Raw genomic sequence first — 16,628 nt, 5'->3', positions numbered from 1 at the left:
TTCCTCTTCCTCTCTAGCCCTAGCCGCGCGGCCTCGCCTGCCTCCTCTCTTCCTCTTCTCTCCAGCTCGCCCTCGCCCGATCTTCTTCTTCCTCTCCTCTCCAGCTGCGACCCCCTCCTCTCTTTCTCTCCAGCCCCAGCCCGATCCTCCTCTTCCTCTCTGCCGCGCCTGCCTCCTCTCTTCCTCTCCTCTCCAGCTCGCTGCTTGCTCAATCTTCCTCTCCAGTCTCCAGTCGCACCCTTTCTTCTATTCTCCTCTACTGAGTCTGCCCACGCCACGGTCTTCTCCTCTCTTCCTCGCCTCTTCTCATCTGCTCTTGAGCTCTTCAAGTTGAAGCTGCTAAGGGCCTAAAGCTGCCGCCGCCGCTGCCCACATCTTCTCCTATATTCATAATTTCATATTGTAAGTTCTTTAGTTGTATTTTATTTGTTTATTTCTTGCATTTTTGCTTAATTTATTTTGCTGGCTGCTGGTTGCTGAAATTTGTTTTTAAGTCTTTATAATTTATTTCTATAATTAGGAGAATTTTGATGAAATTGGAACTGTGTTGCAACAGCCCAATAAATGTCGTCAACCACTTCCAAAACGGACCCGGCATGGAATTATTTTGAAGCTGATCCTAATGATAGAAATACCACCACATGTAAATTTTGTCGTAAAGTAACAAAAGGTGGTATATTTCGGGCGAAACAACATCTTGTGGGCGGTTTTAGGAATACTAAAGCTTGTCCAAAATGTCCTCCATCAGTAAAAGAAGAGATTGGAGAGTACATGCAAAAGAAGAAAAATAACAGGGATGAGCGAAATATAGCATCGTTAGATGATGATATTCAATTTGGTGAAGGGTATGATGATGATGATGATGAGCCGCTGCCTCAAAGTAGAAAAAGACCCAATGTATCTACCGGAAGTGGAAGCGGTACTGGTAGTATTGGTAGTGTTAAAGGACCAACACAAAAAGGTCCACTTGATGTTTTTCTTAAAGACCCAGAAGTTAATGTGTTGAAAAGCAAGGGCAAAGGAAAGCAAACAAGGTTGGGTGAGCATGATTTTGCAAAAAAAGAGTTAAGAGCTCGAGTTTGTAGAAGCTTTGCACGATGGATGTATGATGCAGGCATTCCATTCAATGCAGTGACATATGACAGTTTTAAAGTATTTATAGAAGCAGTTGGTCAGTATGGTCCGGGTGTGAAGCCGCCTAGTTACCATGAAGTCAGGGTTCCTCTTCTCAAACAAGAGGTGGAAGCCACTCGTGAAATGATGAAAGATCATGAAGAGGCGTGGGCCAAATATGGATGTTCCATTTTGTCAGATGGCTGGAAAGACAAGAGGGAAAGGACATTGATTAACTTTTTAGTCAATTCTCCTAAAGGAAGTATGTTCTTGGAGTCTGTTGATGGTTCTAGCTATTCAAAGACTGGGGAAAAGATGTTTCAATTATTAAGTAAATGTGTGGAAAAGATTGGAGTAAGAAATGTGGTGCAAGTGGTCACCGATAGTGCTTCAAACAATGTTTTAGCAGGTATGAAATTCATTTTTGTAATTTGTATTATGTTTATAAATAGAACAATTTGAATATTCATTAGATATTTATTATTTACTAATATCTTGTTAATTTCACTCTAAATAATAACAGGAAGATTTTTGGAGGCAAAATATCCTACGTTGTTTTGGACACCATGTGCAGCGCACTGTTTGGATTTAATGTTGGAAGATATTTTCAAGTTGCCTAATATGAAGAAGACATTTGAGAGAGCTGTTATGGTGAATAGCTATATCTATACTCGTTCGGGTCTAGTAAACATGCTTAGAAGGTTTACTGACAAGAAAGAGTTGTTGAGGCCTGCAAAAACACGGTTTGCAACTGCCTTTATCACTTTGGGCAGGATGCATAGTCTGAAAAGCAACCTTAGAAGGATGTTTACCTCCGAGGAGTGGATGACAAGCAAGTGGGTAAAAGAAGCGGGGGCTAAAAAGGTTGTAGAAGTGATTTTGATGCCTTCATTTTGGAACAATGTTGTATTTGCTTTAAAGGTGGCTGGTCCATTGGTGCGTGTATTGCGCTTAGTGGATGGTGAGAAGAAGCCTGCTATGGGATACATATATGAGGCCATGGATAGGGCCAAAGAAGCGATTGCTAACTCTTTTAATGGGGATGAAAAGAAGTATGCACCCATTTTTCAGATTATTGATAATCGATGGGATGTTCAGCTTCATCGCCCCTTGCACGCAGCTGGTTGGTACTTGAACCCAGAATATTTCTACAAGGCTGAACATATAGATACAGAGATCATGAATGGCTTATATGAATGCATTAGAAAGTTAAATCCAGATATAAAGGTTCAAGACCAAATTGATGCTGAGCTCTCGATGTATAACAATGCAGATGGGTTCTTTGGAAACTATATGGCTATTAGAAAGAGAGCTGAGAAATCACCAGGTACATATATATATATATTACATTATATATATAATCATTCTAGATAATAGATAATAACTAACCCATGAATTTTATTGGACAGCTGAATGGTGGGCTTCATATGGAATGTCAACACCTACGTTGCAAAAATTTGCAATTAAAATTCTTAGCTTGACTTGTAGTTCATCTGGGTGTGAACGTAATTGGAGTGTGTTTGAAAATGTAAGTGCATTGTACATATACACTTACAATTTTTATTAGTAGTTGGTTTGTTTCATGTAACTTATTCTTAGTATGTTTTTGCATAAATTGTTGCAGCTTCATACTAAACGGAGAAACAGGCTTGATCAACTTCGTTTAAACGACTTGGTGTTTGTGAAATACAATAGAGCATTGAGGCGTCGATATCAAATGCGTGATACCATTGACCCTATCATATTGACCGACATTGATGAAAGCAATGAATGGTTGACTGGAAAACTTGATGAGGAGAATGATAAAGATGATGAAACTATTTTTCCAGATGACATTGGGGATGGGTTGACATGGAGTAATGTTGCTGCGGCTGCAGGAGTTGGAGAGCCTAGTTATCAATTTAGAACTAAACAAACTCGATCACAATTGGGATCAACTTCGGCTTCGACTTCAAAGCGGCGAGTAACTCAAGAGATTGAAGAGGAGGAAAGTGAGGCAGGGACCGAAGATGATGAAGACTTGGAAGAGGGAGAAGAATTGAGAGATGAAGAAGAAGATGAAGGGGTGATTGAAGGGGATGATGAAGATATTGACCTTGATGTTGATGATCTCCTTGATGATGATTGATTAAAAAACTTTTTTATATTGATTGTGGACTTGTAATGTTTATGTGTTTGTTTAAAACTTTGCATTATAATTGGTACTTACTACTTGGTAAAGTTTAAGACTTTAAGTTTGAACTTTGATGATGTTTCTAGTTTAGAATTTGCATGATGAATGAATTAACTTTGATGTTGTTAGTTTATAGAATTTGAAGATAATGAATCATGAATGATATGAATGTGTTATTATTGATAATTTGATAATTGTTTATGATTTTACAAGATTTTGAGTTTTTTTCCTAAAAGGTGCGCCTCGCTTCGCAAAGGCGCGCCTCGCCTCGTGCGCCTCGCGCCTCAGGCTCCAGGACCTTTTGCGCCTCGCTGCGCCTCGCGCCTTTCAGAACTATGCATAAAATAAAAATTTGGACTTTCTTGAGCTGAAATCTTGTTACAAAGCTTTAGTTTCTCTTGCTGGGTTAGGCATTCTGGAAATAGTGTCTTTGAGACTCTTTCTAGTTATATATTTGTTATGTGGGTATCAGTTAATGGTAAGAATCTCATGCTTTAAGATCTGATTAGGAGGAGGCTGATCTATGTCTATTGCTGCCTGCTTATGGACGACTTGCAGTCTCTCACCCATCTCCTGATTTTTTCACATCTCTGGATGAAGTTTTGGACCTCCCAGAGTATAGTTGAGTAATCTTGATGCCACTTTTAGTATGCATACATACATACATACATATATATATATAATTATATATACAGATTCTATTGACTGAAAGGGGCGCTTATTCTGAAACACTGTTTCTTGGATCAGATTGAGTAATAATGTTCTTGTCTTGAAGTGAAAGGAAATATTACCATATTTTAGGGATTGCCAACTTCAAGTACAGTAAGATCTCTCTGGTTGTTATAGCATCATGATAGGGTTAGCTAGCTGCTAAGAAGCATTCAACTGAATATGGAAAAGTAAAATAAGCATAGACATAATATATGATTTTAAAAAATAAGGAGACAAAAATAATACTTAAAAGAGTGGCGCCTATTGAACATGCAAGAGTAAGATCATTTGGGCATGGTAGTAGAAAGCCAATATAAGCTCCTTCGAGGCTAGTGGATAAAATGAAAGGAAATTTGTAGCGAAAGAGGGAGACCAAAGAAAATTTTCAGCAACACTGGTTGCCCTGTAAGAGACTCCTTAGATATCTTAAAGGTACTATCGAATTGGGCTTATTGTTTGCTCCAGCATCTACTAACCTTCCTCTGGTGGTTTATACAGACTCTGACCATGCTGGTTGTCGAATCACTAGATGCTTCACAAGTGGGGTTTGTGTTCTTGAAATAACTTGATTGTGTGGAGTTCTCGGAAGCAAGATGTTGTTGCTTGATCAGTAGGGGAAGTTGAATATCGAGCCATCGCTCAAGGGGTGTGATGCGGTCACTAATCAAGACTCGGCCCAAGGCCGACCCAACCAAACCGGAACAGTATCACCAAAATAGTAGTGCCATAATGTTTTTTTAATACTTCTTAAGCTTTAGAATTCTACTTGATTTAGGATTCTACTTTATATTTCTACTTGATTTAGGATTTTATTTCATGTTTTTACTTGATTTAGGATTCTACTTCATGTTTGATTAGGGTTTATTTTTATTAGGATTAGTTGACTTTTATTTAGGATTTATTTCTATTAGAATTCTAGTTAGATTTTGTTTACAAATATTAGATGGATTTGAATTAGCCAAATACTATAAATATGGCTAGGATCTGGAGTTTGTAATCAAGTTTTTCTTAATCAAATTTTAGCAATCTATTTGGGTTTTCTTAGAAAAACAATCTTGTTTTTGCGTCTTCTTGAAAGCCAAGCTTCGGCCATTGAAGTTTGCCCTTTCAAGGGTTTATTTTGGTGTGTTTTTTCACACGCGCGCTACACGTTGCGTCAAGTGGTATCAGAGCGGTTCATTAACCAATCAGATGGCCAATTTTGAAGGTAACGGTAGCAACCAGCCTCGTGACGGTGATCGGGGGCTGCCCACGATTTGGAGAGCAATCGAAGAACAACGAGAAATAACTCGTACAATGGAGCAGCAATTGGAGCGAATCCGCAACCAATTGGGCATTTTACAACGAGTTAAGGATAATCGGAACCGGACTAATGGCATGAATCAAGCCGGCTATGATAAACTGGGAAGACCAACCATTAATCCTGTTCTCATTAATCCTAGAAGACCAATGATGGATGATAGCGACGATGAGGATGATCTTGGTCGTATGATAGCCAACCCTAGTGGTAGAGGGGTTAGGAGGAATGCGCAACAACACAACCATTGGGGAAACGATGAGTATAAACTAAAGAATGGCTTTTCGATGAGTTTGGAGCTTGATTTCGAAGATTATGTTGTCCCAGCAACGTCAACGTCTACAAATTCAGGTCTGATTTATGCTGCTAACATGATAGAAACTCCAAGGTTATTGACTCATACTGGGGTATTTTCCAGTCTCGAGAGCTCAGGCATTGCTTTGCAACCTAATGATGGAGGCGTTTCTTCTGATCGACTTGTGACTGTAAAGGAGATGGATGTTATGGTAGCAAATTCTTCTACAGTTTATTTAAGCTCTGGCATGGTTGAATCTAAGGCAATAAGAACATATTCACCTTCGCAATTGCAAAAGCAAGATGGTCACATGGGTCTCTTTGTGGATAGGGGTGTTGGATGGATCTCCTAGGCTAGTTAACTCAACTACTGCTATAGCTGATCAAGTGCTTGGACCAAAAGAGGATTCAAGCATTAATATTTTAAGTGATGGAGAGACTGTTGGTAGTCATGGAATAAGCTTTTATTCGAAACATTTGCAAAAGAATGCTTCTCTTGGCAAGAAAAATCTACGAATGAATTCAGAAGCCGTTGAGGAGTTAAAATCAAGAAAGCTAATGAGAGGAGAAAGACTTGTGATAAGATCTACCAAATTAGAGAAGCGCTCAAGATGGAATGTTCAACATCCTCAATCTAACAGTAATAATACAATGGAGGTAGAGGGCAACAAACATACCAATTGTTGGACCCATGCCAATGCAGATATGGCTAAGAAGGGGAGGAATGTCTTTGCTCATGTTCCTTTAACAGAAAAGTTCAAGCAGCTCAGGAAGGTGTCAAGCAAAGGTTGCACAAATAAGAAGTACAAGGCGATAGCTGACAAGTATAGAAAACACAAGGTATTTGAGATTAGAGATGAAGTCATAATATTCTTGAAGAAGGAACGGATTCCAACAGGACAACAGAACAAGCTCAAGTCAAAGAAGTAAGGGTGTGCAAAAAAACCAACACACCGCGAAAACCGGCCGGACCGAACCAGACCGCACTGAACCGGTCGGTTTTTTCATCAAAGCGGTCGGAAATGGTTTGCAATATACCCAAATCGCGGTTTACATGGTTTGGGCCTTCAGCGGTTCGGTTTCAAACCAAACCGCCCGACTCTTTGGAAATAATAAAATTATAATTATATAAATTATTATTAAATTAATAAAAAATCATCCTTTGCATTAATTAAAGGTATTATGCGCGGCTGCCAATGCCATTAAAACATCTACTTTGCATTAATTAAAGCTGCATGCACAGGTGCCAATGCCATTAAACATGTCCTTTGCATTAAATAAATGTTGATGCCAATGCCAATGCCACATTTTGAATTGACAGACTCACGCAACCCCACCATTTTCTCTCTCTCTCTCTTTGAAAATGACGCCCCCATTTCTCTCTCTCTGCTCCCACCGCCTCTGCGTCCCACCATTCTCTCTCTCACTTTCTCTGCCTTGCACAAGTGACCCCCATTTCTCATTTCTCTCTTTCTTACTCTCTGCTCCCATAGCCTTTCTTCGATCACTGCCACTACCTCCCATTGCTGCAAGCTCCACCGCCCCCTACTATCGCCATCCACAACGATGTAGCCAATGGTCACTAACTCATTGCATCTCGCTCGGTGGCTGGCGGTCGCTATTGTGCAGGCTGCCCAACGCCCCTGTCTCTTTCTCGCACCCGCTCTCGCTCATTATCACTGTAAGTTCTCTTCTTTACTATTGAGTTTTGAGTTTCAGGTATGGGTTTGGTTTATATATGTGGTTGTTGCTATATTTTGATCAATATTGCATCAGATTGTGGAAACCGCACCAGACCGCACCGCAAATTGCGGTACAGTCTGGTGCGGTTTTCGCGGACTAAACCAAACCGTGCGGTTTGGCATATTGAAAATACCCTAAATCGCCCAAACCACACCATGAACTCCTCTACAAAGAAGTATGATCCTTACAAGATTATAAAGAAGATAAATGATAATGCTTATGTTGTGGATTTGCCTAATCATATGGGTATTTCCAAACATTCAATGTGGCTAATCTCTCTTTGTACTTATCGGATGTGGATTTGTCCAAACAGGATCAAAATTCGAGGTCGAATTTTTCTCAAGTGAAGGTGAATGATGCAGTCACCAATTAAGATTCGGCCCAAGGTCGATCTAACCAAATCAGAACAGTATCAGCAAAATAGTAGTGCCATAATGTTATTTTAATATTTCTTAAGTTTTAGAATTCTACTTGATTTAGGATTCTACTTTATATTTCTACTTGATTTAGGATTCAATTTCATATTTCGACTTGATTTAGGATTCTACTTCATGTTTGATTAGGGTTTATTTTTATTAGGATTCTAGTTGACTTTTATTTATGATTTATTTCTATTAGAATTCTAGTTGGATTTTGTTTATAAATATTAAATGGATTTGGATTAGCCAAATACTATAAATATGGCTAGGATCTAGAGTTTGTAATCAAGTTTTTCTTAATCAAATTTCAGCAACCTATTTGGATTTTCTTAGTAAAACGGTCTTGTTTTTGCGTCTTCTTGAAAGCCAAGTTTCGGCCATTGAAGTTTGCTCTTTCAGGGGTTTATTTTGGTGTGTTTTTTCACATGCTGCGTTAGGGTGACTGAATTACTATTGTTAAACTCTCTCTTTACGGAGTTGGGCTATAAAAGTGAGCACACCTATAGTATGGACTGATAACATTGCTGCCAAGAGTAAGTCAGAGAATTCAGTGTTTCATTCTCACACAAACCATATTGAATTGGATGTCCATTTTGTGCTAGAAAAAGTGGAGAAGGGAGAAGTAGAGGTTCACTACGTTCCTAAAGCTAGTCAGCTTGCTGATTTTTTTTACTAAGAGTTTACCTAAAGGAAGATTTCAATGGCTACGTGAAGATTTGTTTGCAGAAGTCACCTACTCAAACGGCAATCACTAATGGATCAGTCAAGGAAAACTCAAGAAGAAGGGAGTCTAATTTGTGGGGGATTGTGGAAGAACATATCACGTGATTTTATGCTGCTTTTGTTTATATCTTATAGTGTCACGTGTTATGTTTTATTACTGTTAACTGTTAGTTATATGTTGCTGTTTGTTATTTTTATATCTATGTAAGGCGGTTATGCTGTGCCTATATAAACAACTTTTCCGCTAGATTCTGTTTAGGTTGTTCATTTTTGAATTTTGTTTCAATTAGACGTGCCTCGTTTTCTCTCTACCTAAAACCCTAGCTTGCCTCTTTTTCTCATTTCGCACAGTTGATGATGATAATGATAGTGTATTGTATATTGGAAATATAGCATTAGTCCAACAGATGATTTAATTAAATAAAAATGTTGAGAATATGATTTTTATTCCATTCATAGATTGGGAAAAGTAAATGTTTTGTGGGTACTGTAATTAGGCCTAGTTTTTTTTGTTTTCTATTATTTACCAAAAACATAATTTTTTTTCCCTGTGGCTTTCTCTTTAATATTCTTTAATATTTACCAAAACTTATTGTGAATTTACTAAATTATTCAATCTTTTTATTTGTATCTCTCTCTCTCTCTCTCTCTCTCTCTCTCTCTCTCTCTTTTCTAGCTTTGTGCTGCTTTATTGCACCTGTTAACTAGGTTTATTTATTAATTTGTGTTGCTATATTGTTCTATTTAATTTTTTACATCTATCTAATTATCTCTTTGTTTGTTGAGAAGGACTTGGATACACCAGAGAATGGAAACAAAGAGGAGCCTTTTTCCAGGTCTGCTAGCAAAGGTGAGCTCTTTTCTCTTGTCTGTGGAAGAAGTATCACATATACCCTCAAGGCAATGAAATGCTTAAATTTTGTAACTCATAATGAATGGTTTCAGGCCCTGCTACTGATAACGTAGCTATTAATGAGGATACTTGTGATAAATTCAATGGAGTTGATGGCATGAGTAATATTGCTGATGATGAACAGGAAAATTTTTCTGATATTGATGATAATGAGGTATGAATTCAAATCCTTTAAAATAATTTTTCTTAAAAGTTTTTTTTTTTTTTAATGTGTTGGCGGTGATTAGATGTTGTGCCTGCTAGTTGTCCTATTGGGCTATGTTACATCGACTTCAACTATTAGGCATTGTACCAGTGTCAACATGGGAAGACACTGGTGCTGGTACAGAATATGCGTCAGAGCCAGCATCTCTCCAATCAGCAAACCTCGCTCCACTCGACTTATCTCAAAAGAAAAACCCAGATCTCAGTTTTTGCAAACCAAGATGTGGGTTTGTACAAGCCAGATCTGGGCTGTGACGTGAGAACTGTACTTACCTAGTTTGTGCCCTGTGTTGGCTCTGATCGCAGCTACCTTGCTCTGAACAAGTTCTTGGCCTTCAACGAACATGTTTGGTGATGCTTCCTGGTGATTACCTCTGACAACAAGATCTTCTTGGCAAGCTTCTCAGCTTTAAGCAACTACCACCTCTGGTCCCATTCTTGAAACACTTAACTCATCTCTAATGTCATGAACATTAGAAAGAAATAAGTTATAGATAACTAATAAATCATCTTTCTTATTGCAGACAGAGTGGACTTTCATTTGGGCTTTCAAAGACAATGAAACTTAACAGGAAAAAAAAAAAATTTCTTTTTGTGATTTAGAAGAGAATATATGTAACTTTTATAATTAAAAAAATATTAATCCACTACAATTTAAATTTCAAATGTAAAATGAATTCAATTTTTAAAAATACACATAATAGTTAACAATTAATGAATCCTAATTAATCCATAACCTTAATTTTTAGTTATAGAACTAATAAGTGTAGGGGTAGGTTAGCGAGATTTATTGTTCTCTATGTTTGCATTCCTGTATCATGTCTTATGTTCGGATGCATATTGCGTATCCTGAAATTCATAAAATTGACAAGTCTGACCTCTAGATACATACCAATATCTGATACTTGTACCCAAGTCGTATATACAATCAATTTAAGGGTGCTATGAACTGTTGAAATCTTTGCACATAATCTGATTATGAAATTGAAAAAATATAGTTTTCACACTGCTCCTATTTTGTATTCTCTGATCATGTAATTTTCAATTTATATGATGATTTCCTAGATGAAGATGACTGCTTTAATGTCGCATTGTGTGCTTTCAGCCAGGTGCACATAGTGGTTCTTTGTTCATTAGTAGTTTGTTGTTTGGTTGTTGTAGGTTGATAGCTACCTTCTCAACGAGCAGGAGAAACAATACAAAGAGATGATATGGACAAAACTGAACGAGGAGTACCTGGAGGTGATCTAATTGTGTATTGCAATTGATTATTGACTATTGTCATAGTGTGAATACAAGTGACGTTGTATTATTTATTAACCATTTTAGAGGGTATTTTTTTGACTCATAATGAGTAAGCTTCCATAAGAAGCCTTATTGCTAATTTACAGTAGACAACAGCAATAATGAAATAGTTATTAATTTCCTTATGTTGCACTGAAACCCTTAAATCTGGCTGGCATCTGTCATGAGTCCTTTTAGTTGTTATCAATATATTGTTATGCCTATTGTGTTTGGTGGGTGTAGACTATTTGGACTGAATGTAATGTGTGCAAGAACTATTTTTTTTCTCTTGACTGTGAACAGGAGCAAGCTGCTAAGGAAGCAGCTGCAGCAGCTGCCAAGAAAGCTTATGAGGCAAATTTTCACAACTGTCCAGAGGAAATGCAAGCTGCTCAGGAGCTTGCCGCAGCTGCAGCTGCAGCTGTGGCAAAATCTAGAAAGGTAATTTCACTCAGGTTTCACGGCATTATTATAACTTCTTGTTATTTTGTTACAGGCTTCTTGATGCTGGTGCGAAGCTTTACTAGTTTTGCATTTGTACTTCAAAATTTTCTTATTCTAATAGACTGCTTGACTTGGTTTACATTTTCTTTACACCTAAATGTTGTTTTTGGGAACTGGCCTTAGTGGGGTGGTAAGGTTCTTTTGTGTCCCAGAGCATTCCCGTCCTAAATGCCTTACCTGGGATGTGTTGCCTACCACAGCCCTTGGATTGTCTTGTGGCACAAATCTTGAATACCCTTCCATGGCTTGTATTTGGTGCACTTTGTAACTTATTCAGTACTTTGTGTTTAGTACTTTCATTAAAGTGAGCCATTAATCATCATTAAGTACACCTTATCTTGACCAAGTTAAGGCTGTGATGCAACATTTATGATGCTGGTTAACTTTTAAAAGTCACATGGACAATATAAATCCTTGCAAAACTACAAGTGAAAAATTTTACGCAGGATGGCCTTCCTCAGGTTGCCATAAAGTCATGTATGCATAATGTTGCCATAATAATGTACTTACCTCACTCAAAGCCTCAACTCTTCAAGTCTTCTAGGAACACGTTCTCCATGTTCTCCCTTCCTTGGTATCCCTCACTTCTGCTTTCTTTTTTCTAGCACTTCTCTCACTTTCTCACCTTATACCATAGAGCTCCTCAATCTACAAGTAAGTTGTTTTGGAGCAAGTGCCTATAGGGCCTATTTTGTAAGCAAATCAAGGTGATTGACAAGTTAGTGAAGCAACTTGCTAACTGGCCATGCCTTTTTCAGCCACCTACTCCTATTTTGGGGTCACTTTTCCTTCTTCAATGTAATTAGGGTTTCAGGAAAGAAAACAAAGAGTAAATGCAAGAGAGAGTTTCTGAATAATGCCTCGATCAACTGATTAATAAATAATAGGACAGTTCAGTTATTTATACGAGTCTGCCCTCTTACAACTGAACAACCGCCTCTTCTACTAACAATAGAATAACCATCTAACTAACTACTGAACAAATATATCATCATAACAGAACACATAACGAAACGTAACATAACACATTAACATAAAATAGTAGCTATCGTTTAGCAATACAACGAACATATCAGCACTATGAGCATTTGTTTTCTCTAACATTCCCCCTTAGTTTGGACCCCCTTGTACTGGTAGAACTTGGTAGCTTAGTCTTATCTAAATCTGAGGGTGCTGTCAGATGAGGATGAATAGGAGAAATAGGAGAAAACTTGAGTCCAAGCTTGTCACATAGAAAAGAGAAACTATCCCTTGGTGGCCCTTTAGTAAAGATGTTAGCATTTGATGTAGTGTAGGGAGATACTGAATCTCAACTTCTCCGTTCTCTACCTTCTCTCTAACAAAGTGAACGTCTATTTCAATATCCTTTGTACGAGAATGGAAAACGAGATTCTCTACTATACTCTTAGCTACAAGATTGTCACACAACAAAACTAGAACATGAGATAAAGAGTAACCCAACTTAGTGAACAAAGACTTGAGCCACCTGATTTCTGTAACACCTTGAGCCACAACCTATACTCTGCTTCTCTCACAAATTGGGCTACTACTGATTGCTTTTTAGAACTTCAAATCAACAAATTTGAATCAAGAAAAACACATATGTCACTGGTAGACCTTCTTGTTACTTTGCATCTTGCATAGTTTGCATTGGTAAAGACCATTAGACTCAATTAGTGGCTGTAGGTGTAAACTTCAACCCTAGACCAATAGTACCCTTCAAATACTGAAGTAAGCGCATACGAGCTATCCAATGTTGTGCTTTAGGGGCATATGCAAGCTGGCTCAATTTGTTTACCACAAAAACAATGTAAGGGTGTACAGGTTAGATATTGAAGAGAACCTATAATCATTCTATAGAGAGATGGATCTGAGAAACTATCTCCTTCATCAGCAATGCAACACCCAAATTCATTGGTGTTTCACAAGGCTTGCAATCTTGCATCCCGACCTTCCTTAACAAATCATATGTGTATTTGGACTAAGGGAGGTACACGTCATAGTCCTAGGGTTTAGCTTAGGACTAGAATGATAAATTGGTATCAGAGTAGTCGCTCTTCGGCTGTTGGTTGTGCGATTTTGGTAATCGATTCCAACGATTCTTAGTAGGATTGATTGAGCAAAGTAGATCTGAAGGTGATTCCGACCTAGAGCTGGTGGTCTTGTGACCAGCGAGCAAGCTAGAGAAGCAGACAACCATTGCTCGTTAGTAGTGGACGGTGGGGTGACGCGAAGGAATGACATTCATGAGGAGCGACAGTTTGTCGGAGAGTTAAACGAACCACCAAGCATCCATGATTGCAGCAGACATTTCAAATGGTGGTGAGTCCGATGGAGGTTAAAGCGGACGGCCCAGGCACTTGCGACGGAAGCAAAAGATAGGTTGCGGGAGCTCCGTTGTAGTTGACGACGTGGACGAGGCCATAGTTGTTAAAGGCCCGCTTAGGCGCAAGGCTCCTTAAGGCGCCAGTTCAGCGCCTCGCCTAGGTCGAGGCGAGGCGATTTCAGCGAGGCCCTCGCCTTGCACGGTGAGTTGCCGAGGTGAGCCTAGGTGTGCCTCATGAAACTTAATGAAACTTATGTTTTAATTAAAACCTGGGCAGCCCAATTCCTCCCCTCTTCTCGGTTCCAGCATGTATACATTACAACATATTTACAGCTTGAAACTTAGGTTTTAAGTAAATATCCACATTTTCTTTTATTTATATTTTACCTTTCATTTACTTTAATACAAAAATGTAAATAAGAAAATACCCTCCATTTGAATTCAATAAAAATATCTAAAAAATCAAAATCCATAATAATAAGAAAATAGAATTTTGGTTTTAGTACAAACTCGAGATTTAGTGATTTTACCACCCTCAAAATACATACTTACTATTTCTTGAAAAATTTATTAAAATCATTTTAACAACAATGAATATTAGTTATCAAAATACCGAGAGATAGTTTTTCAAAATGAAAACATTTTTTTATATCTCCTTATAATGCGCTAATCTTCTAGACTTAGAAAAATATCATTTTTCAAAATGAAAACATTTTCTTGATTGTGGACTTATAGTGTTTATATGTTTGTTTAAAACTTTGCATGATGATTGATGCTTGTTTGAATTTGAGACTTTAAGTTTGAATTTTGATGATGTTTCTAGTTTAAAATTTGCATGATGAATGAATCAACTTTGATGATGTTAGTTTAGAATTTGAAGATAATGAATCATTAATGATATGCATGTGTTATTATTGATAATTTGATAGTTTTTTTATGATTTTATAAGATTTTGAGTTTTTTTTTTTTTCTAAAAGGCGCGCCTCACTTCGCAATGGCGCACCTCGCCTCGTGTGCCTCAGGCTCCAGGACCCCTTGCGCATCGCTGCGCCTCTCGCCTTTTAGAACTATGGACGAGGCAGTGAATCTATCAATCAGGTGCGTTGCTGGTCTTGCCGCTTTGGCTAGTCAGAGATTCCAACCCAAACGGACGTTGATTGGGTAGTTGTTTTTTGGACTAGGCGTGGTGTTGTGGTCATACCCATTGCGGGCAGAGATTAATGATAGAAAGATAGGATGGATTTGGTGTTGCGGTCGTTGTAAAATTATGCTTAGTGATTAGGCTAGAAGGGTTTGAGGTGAGGTGAGGCAAATCTGGGCAGTAGCTGTTTCTTGGTTGAGCTTTGATTTAAGTTTCAGGCAGGGAATTCAGCTCCTATGTTTAAGGTCTAGATTGGGATGTTTAAGGTGATACAGTGAGTTCCGAATCGACTGGAAGAAAGAGGGACTTGGAACTGATTAGTGTATTCGGAATGGGCGAACTGTCCTTCGGATCTGATTTCGGATTAAGTTTTGAGAACGAAGCAGATTTGATGGAGTTTGGAAGGAGGAACTCGGCGGAGATCTAGACAGGTGAGTTTGGACTGATTCTAGGCTATTGCTTTCCAACGTGATAATTCTCAAAACAGGAGTCTCGCTTTAAATTGTGGAGGAAAAGCTAAAGTTGAACACAGTTGCAATTGGCGTTTATAGAAGCGGATTCACTGTCAAAGCTCTGGTGACTTTGGAAGCTGCGAGTAAGGTGGTCTAAATTGAAAGTGAAAGCGAGACAAATGATTGCCAGTGAACTAGACAGTGGGTGCGATTCAGCAAGGCGATTTTCGGCCTGAATTCGAAAAATTGTAGCAATTGCATTGGAGTCGATCAATATAGGAGGCGAGTTCGGAGTAGCCAATTACGAAACAGTAAGCAGTACCAAGAGGGGGAAGCTGTGAAACAGAAATATAGAAAAAAAAAAAAAAATCAGAGGTGGATTCCGTTTGAGAAACAGATTCTTCCAACTTATCCTGCTCATTGATTGTTGGTGCTCTAGGCGGTGAGTAAGGGGAAGCAAGAGGTAGATTTCGGTTGTGAATTTCGGTCAAATTGGTTCGAAGTGGAAAGGCAAAGAAGAGAGGGTGCCTCGGCTATTGACTTGCATGAGGCGAGTATAGGAATTGTTATAACAGGCAAAACAGAAGAATGTATAGAACTCCTCCTTGGTCTTAAAAGTGTCCTGTTCGTGAGAAGTCGACCACGGGGAATAGTGCGCACATGAGACAATCGAAGCTTCAATGGCGGCCGCAAAATGCTGCATTTTTAGTTAACCATAAGCCTCAAACATGGGAAAAGAAGTTTGAAAATGAGATCAACCAACGGGACAAGGGAGCAAGTAATGGGGTACATGATACAAGCAAGGAATTTGACTGTACGTTCTGCAAGAAAGCTACAGGAGTTTGCAATGATACTGATTAAGAAGTACCATTACAACTTTCCCTTTGAATACTTCGATGATTATTACGGAAATTTTAATAAAGAGGAATTCCTTGGAATCGAGCAGCCAAAGGAGAAGTTAAGATGATAGAAAGCTGATCTACTGCCTACCTCCAATGTGGAGTGGAAGAAGTCTACTAGTTTAGGTGAAATTGACAAGGGAGGCGACTGTAATGACAGCATTGGCAGCAACAACAGTAATTTTGAAGGTTTGGTACAAGGTGTGTGGGCAAAAGGAGAATTAAAGGAACACACCAGTTCATTGAGGCAAGGAGTTCCTGATGAGGATGTTCCAAATGCTACTCATGTAAGATCAAAACTAGAGTTGAATGCTGCAGCTAGTTGTATGATAGAGATAACAAGAGGCATCAAGAAGTTTTTGGAATTGGAGAAAAATCCTCCTGCTGCGATTGAGAAATTAGAAGAAGCAATACCTTAGAATGCACCTATTG

The 16,628-nt window shown here is 38.5% G+C and overlaps 3 protein-coding genes across 8 annotated transcripts in view; all 3 read left to right on the top strand.

Annotated features, from left to right (window-relative positions):
- The window catches only part of LOC127803852 (transcription factor IIIB 60 kDa subunit-like), a 123,170-nt gene that overhangs the window by 60,906 nt on the left and 45,636 nt on the right, over positions 1–16,628 (top strand). For all 6 annotated transcript variants that reach the window (XM_052340431.1, XM_052340429.1, XM_052340428.1 and 3 more), the window contains 4 exons: positions 9,263–9,323; positions 9,419–9,540; positions 10,752–10,832; positions 11,178–11,315. In XM_052340431.1, the coding sequence (XP_052196391.1) occupies positions 9,263–9,323; positions 9,419–9,540; positions 10,752–10,832; positions 11,178–11,315 (402 nt within the window). The remainder of the gene's footprint in view (positions 1–9,262; positions 9,324–9,418; positions 9,541–10,751; positions 10,833–11,177; positions 11,316–16,628) is intronic.
- Positions 261–2,502, top strand: LOC127803854 (uncharacterized). The gene is made up of 2 exons (XM_052340432.1): positions 261–1,522; positions 1,637–2,502. The coding sequence occupies exons 1-2, from the start codon at positions 565–567 to the stop codon at positions 2,485–2,487; spliced, it is 1,809 nt and encodes a 602-aa protein (XP_052196392.1). The 5' UTR covers positions 261–564; the 3' UTR covers positions 2,488–2,502.
- Positions 2,714–3,241, top strand: LOC127803855 (protein bfr2-like). The gene has a single exon (XM_052340433.1). It carries the CDS (start codon positions 2,714–2,716, stop codon positions 3,239–3,241), a length of 528 nt encoding a protein of 175 aa, XP_052196393.1.

The sequence above is a fragment of the Diospyros lotus genome, chromosome 6 (genome assembly GCF_014633365.1).
Source record: "Diospyros lotus cultivar Yz01 chromosome 6, ASM1463336v1, whole genome shotgun sequence".
Classification (NCBI taxonomy): Eukaryota; Viridiplantae; Streptophyta; class Magnoliopsida; order Ericales; family Ebenaceae; genus Diospyros; species Diospyros lotus.
This window is presented reverse-complemented; position numbering and strand designations above follow the sequence as displayed.

Coding starts and splice junctions, on each gene's coding strand:
- LOC127803854 (XM_052340432.1), top strand. CDS start 565: ATGTCGTCAACCACTTCCAAAACGGACCCGGCATGGAATTATTTTGAA. Junction 1,523..1,636: donor TTCAAACAATGTTTTAGCAG/GTATGAAATTCA, acceptor AAATAATAACAG/GAAGATTTTTGGAGGCAAAA.
- LOC127803855 (XM_052340433.1), top strand. CDS start 2,714: ATGTTTTTGCATAAATTGTTGCAGCTTCATACTAAACGGAGAAACAGG.